Source organism: Echeneis naucrates, chromosome 4, assembly GCF_900963305.1.
Source record: "Echeneis naucrates chromosome 4, fEcheNa1.1, whole genome shotgun sequence".
In the NCBI taxonomy this organism is placed as follows: Eukaryota; Metazoa; Chordata; class Actinopteri; order Carangiformes; family Echeneidae; genus Echeneis; species Echeneis naucrates.
Window position 1 is genome coordinate 3800129 of NC_042514.1, and position 4821 is coordinate 3804949.

General features: G+C 43.8%; 1 protein-coding gene across 1 annotated transcript; it reads right to left on the bottom strand.

Moving 5' to 3' along the window:
• Positions 1-200: 200 nt before the first annotated feature.
• Positions 201-3027, bottom strand: guk1b (guanylate kinase 1b). Its single transcript, XM_029500747.1, has 8 exons — positions 2916-3027; positions 2736-2777; positions 2361-2486; positions 1444-1540; positions 721-859; positions 501-585; positions 331-416; positions 201-233 (listed from the first exon to the last, which is right to left on the bottom strand). The coding sequence occupies exons 1-8, from the start codon at positions 3025-3027 to the stop codon at positions 201-203; spliced, it is 720 nt and encodes a 239-aa protein (XP_029356607.1).
• Between the last annotated feature and the right edge of the window lie 1794 nt (positions 3028-4821).

Here is a 4821-nt window from a genome sequence, read left to right on the forward strand (position 1 = left end):
CTCAGTCTGTAGGCAGAAATAATATGGGGAAGGATTTTCTTACCTAGATACTGACCGTTAATTCATCTAAATCTAACACAACACCCCCTCCTCCTTGTTTTCTGAGGTGAGAAAACAAAACCTTTCAACTCAGTCGCTCCTGTCTGAGCATATTAATCCCACGGAGGGTTAAAGAAGAAAACCCTTTTCCTGGTTCCATCTTATGATTTGGACTCTTCAACTTTTTTGATTTCCTGCAGAAAACCAAAATGAGGAACAATGAGCATAAGTGTTCGACAGACGGTGAAAGGAAAGTATTTGTTTGAATAAAACTCTATTCTTCTCACTCACCTCATTTAGGATATCTTTGAGTTGCTCGTAGGCCTTATCTAAGTCATCGTTGACGATGACAATGTCGAACACTCCCGGCTCCTTGCCTGGGAAGAACAAAGGCACAAATCAGCTGCGACGTCCGTCTTTATTCCAGCGTCGCGTTGCAGCAGAATGTCAGAGAAACTTACTGAGCTCCATATCGATGCGTGCTGCCTCCAGACGTTTCTGTAAGCTCTCCTCTGTTTCTGTCTGCCGGTCCCTCAGACGTTTTTCCTGCAAAAACAAAAAAACAACACAAGATGTCAACTTCGACAAAGCAGCAGTAATCTGAAATAATGCCAAGACTGTTGCTGTTTGAAATGAAATGAAAAACAGAGCACATGTTAGTCCAATATCTAAACCAGTTACCAGGATCTCCATGGAAGGAGGCTGGATGGAGATGTAGATGGGGTTCAGGTCAGTCTCTTTAATCCTCTTCACTCCCTGGATGTCCACATCCAGGATGCAGATCAGGTTCTTGGCCAGAACGTCTTCAACGGCGGCTTTACTACACAACAAGCAGAGCAGCGTTACAGCACCCAGAGGTGAGTCCCACAACTGAAAGAGCAACCAGTTCATCTTAGCGCTCCCCCACACGTAGTGGCTGAGGTAAGAGGATCGCTGCATTGATCCGGGCCGCTCTGCAGCGAGCGTCTTATCTTCAGAATAAGAACAAGAGATTAAATGTGACACACGAGGTGCTGAGCTGCGACGCTGCTCTTTCTGACCTAATGGCCGTTAAAGCTCTGTCTGTCACCAGGCTGTTATATAGCCTCTTCATCCTTCTGGCCCAGCCTGAGTCTTCTCTTACAAACTTTTAAGTCAAGTTTGAGTGATAGCTGTATATTGTTTTTCCGTTGTAACAGCAGTTGGATGGAAAACATTTAGGCCTTTAAAAAAACCGAGAAATTAAATCATAGAATCAGATACGTTTGGAACTGAGACGCTTAAATTGAATATTTAAGAAACAATCAAATACGCAGCTGATTTTGTATGGAAATGTTCATCTAATTCATGTTTGGCCAATGTAGATGCCATTGATTGATTACATGGATATTAATGTGACATTCACACAGAGATGCAAATATTTACCTTGTTCCGTACATGTTGCCGGAAAACTCTGCATTCTCAATGAATTCGCCCTTGCTGATTCCTTCCTCTATGGCCTCTCTTGTTGTGAAGTGGTAGTCTGTAAGAAGCAGTTAAGAATAAAAGCTACCTCTGATATTAAAGTTTGGACAGCAGAAGGGGCGAGCACAGGCAGTGAGAACAACAGACATGTTTGTCAGATATTTTCTGAAGAAAAGTCAAATCTTATTATCCGAACCACATCTACAGGCCAGAATGTTACCAACATGGAAAACTCGAGAAACGAACAGGTTCCTTCTGCCACTAAAACCAGGAGCAGCCACCGTGAGAGCAACAGTCATGAGCACACGATCGAGATCAGAACTTCATTTTGGTCTCAAAAGTGTGAGAGATTCATTATTGTGTTCCTCAAATCCTGAGACATAATGTGGATTATGGATTACCAGAAACACAGATATTAAATAACGACTGAACACATCAAACGGTTCTGACAGCAACGTTTGAAAAGGTCAGATGGACCCTGTAGATATTTAAATACATGTATTCATCTATAAATGAGTCATCGTGCTGTGATGCTCATGGCTGGATGCTAATCATCAGTGCTCTGCTGGCCGCAGTGGGAAACGGGACATCACTGGACAGGAGATGGGGACACTACTGAGGCACCACAGGGGGCTATTTTCAAAAAGCTTTTTACTCCAAAGTGTAAACCGTACTGATCCTAATTCCTGAGATTTTTTTTTTTTTTTTTTTTTGTAATATTGTTTCGATTATCATTATTATTTTTTTTTAAACTTATTCCTATGGATCCAATAAGAGCGTGCCAGGATGATGAAAGTAACCCCCTTCCCTCTGTCTTAAAAATAAAATGAAATAAAATAAAATAAACAACTGTGATCAGGAATCACACTTGAGGTCACCTTCATCTGTGGTTTCTGATTCGTTTGGACACGAAAATGAGCTGGACATTTCTAAGTCCTCAGAGGAAAAGACGTCTGCTACGGGCAGTAAAGTAGCCCCCAGAAGCATGGGGAGTTTGTTCAGCCCTACGGAGAAAGCAAAACAGGCACAGACAGAAGGTTGATCCCTTCGCATCGAAGGAGCTGTACAGCGGGGACAAAACCATTTGTGCAGTTCACTTGGGAGTAAACTTGGGAGTAAAGTGCTGCGGGTGTTACTGCGGACCAAGCAGGTAGGGGAAGTAAAAGGAAACAAACACTCTAGTTCATAAAATACGCTTTAAAATCCAAGCTCGGGGAAGGCCACCTCTCTGTTCTGAGACGGAGCTGCTGTACCTTTGCCATCTTCCTCTCCTGGTCGAGGGTTTCTTGTTGTATCTGTAAGAAGAAGGATTTCCACATTAAAACCAATCCAGAGATAAAGTACAGAGTTTTCCTGATGTAACACAGATCTGAAGGCCAGAGCGGCATGAAATGTGGCGCCTCATCCTCGGAGGAGTTGGCACGCCAACGTACGTGACACGCTGAACCCAAAGACGCCCTGGTGATCCTCCATCAGCCTCTTCATCAGAGTGCTCTTCCCGGCTCCGGAGGGGCCGCTCAGCACCACGGGCCTCAGTCCTGACATCGTCCTGACGGAGACAGACAGGGAGAGAGCGGATTAAAAGAAGATCCTGATCCTGATCCTGATCCTCTAAACCGGGAGAAGGCTCCCGACAGGCCCGCGCTGTGGAGGGTTAACAGCAGGCCTTTGCTCCCGTATTAACGTGGCCTTCATTTCCACTCATACTTTCTACTTCCTTAATTAAAATATTAAAACACATCCACGTCCTAATTGCTGACTTGTTGGACAGCCAGAGGCCCCGGGGTTAATGTTAAGAACGCCTCCTAATGAAGTCGTGGCAGGTCAGTCAGCAGGATTAATTGGATGTGGGCCAGGCAGCACACGGAGTCCTGGACAGGTGGCCCAGTTCCCGGCTGCGCCTGAACATCCGACATGTTTCAGGGATGTTTTAAAATCTCTCATCAACACAAGAGTCTGTACGAGGGAAGCAGAAGCACACAAACTGTGGCAGGTAACAGTTTATATTTGCTCCTCGTCGTACTGATCACAGAAAAACTGAGTCTGAAATCTTATTGTTTGTTAACGTTAGAAAATGCTAGTACACAAATAATATACTGATATGTACAATAATAAAGTTAAAGATGGCTTTTAAATTAATCATTTAAGAATATATTCTATTAAAATTATACAAGTTCTGATCTTCAACAGACGTTTTCTCCTCTCCCTAATGAGATAAAAAATAGTGTAGCGGAGCTCTGTACAGTGCAACAGACCTTTCTTTAAGTTTTTAGTTGAGGTTTGCACCAGAACTCAACTAAGTTTCCTAAACTAATGAGAAATTATTCTGTCAATGAATATATTTAATATATATAATATATAACAGGTCAAAACTCCGCCTTACCTTTTCTCCCTGAGCCTGTTTCGTCTGTGTCTGGGAGGCGTTCAATAACAGATGATTCTGCAGCAGGGCTCCTTAATGGGCTGTGTGTGTGTGTGTGTGTGTGTGTGTGTGTGTGTGTGTGTGTGTGTGTGTGTGTCAGTCACAGTGATTCACTGAAGCAGCTCACTGTCAATCTGAATTATCACCGCCTCCCTTCAGCTCAGCGACCAATCACACATGAGCACGCTGGCTTGTTTTCCTCCACTCCCTCCACGCAGGCCTCACCTTGTGCACGTCACAAGATGAGAAGATCTTCATCAACAAACGATTGTGTCACTGTTTGAAAGACTGAGACAGATTCACCCTGTGAGGTAACTTCCACCGCGCCTCCGGAGACACGCTTCCAAAACTTTGGGAAGTAAATTATTACCACAGATATTTCTTTGTTGTACGATTTAAAAAACCCAAAGAACATTTTTTTTTTTTACACCTTAATTAGAAGTGAAGGAAACTCTTTATTTATCCAGGACCGTTTCCATGACGCCTGTTATCTCTCGGGAGGTTGCACACTTTCAAAGATGGGAGCTGCCTGTCAGTTAAAGGTTAGAGTGCTTGTTCAAGAGCACACAGGGGGTGGAAACAAAGGGAGCATCTGTTCTGCATTTTACGATTCACACAGTCCGGGTTGAGCTCAGAATAGCAGGGTTTAGCGTCCCTCCGCTCCAGATGAGCTGCGATTGGGCTCTGCCTGGCTAATCCTGCAGCGACCCACTTCTTAAAGTGTGAACGCAGCACGTACGGGTGATACAACAAGGCCGGATGCTCGCTTTCTGCCCGAGAGCTGCACATTCAACAGGTGAATATCGGCATCACACCACGTTTTTAGACGAACGTTTTATTTTAGTAACATTGATAAAATTAGATTTACTGTACAAAGAAAGACGTCAATGACAGAGACAAAAAAAATGAGCCTGAAT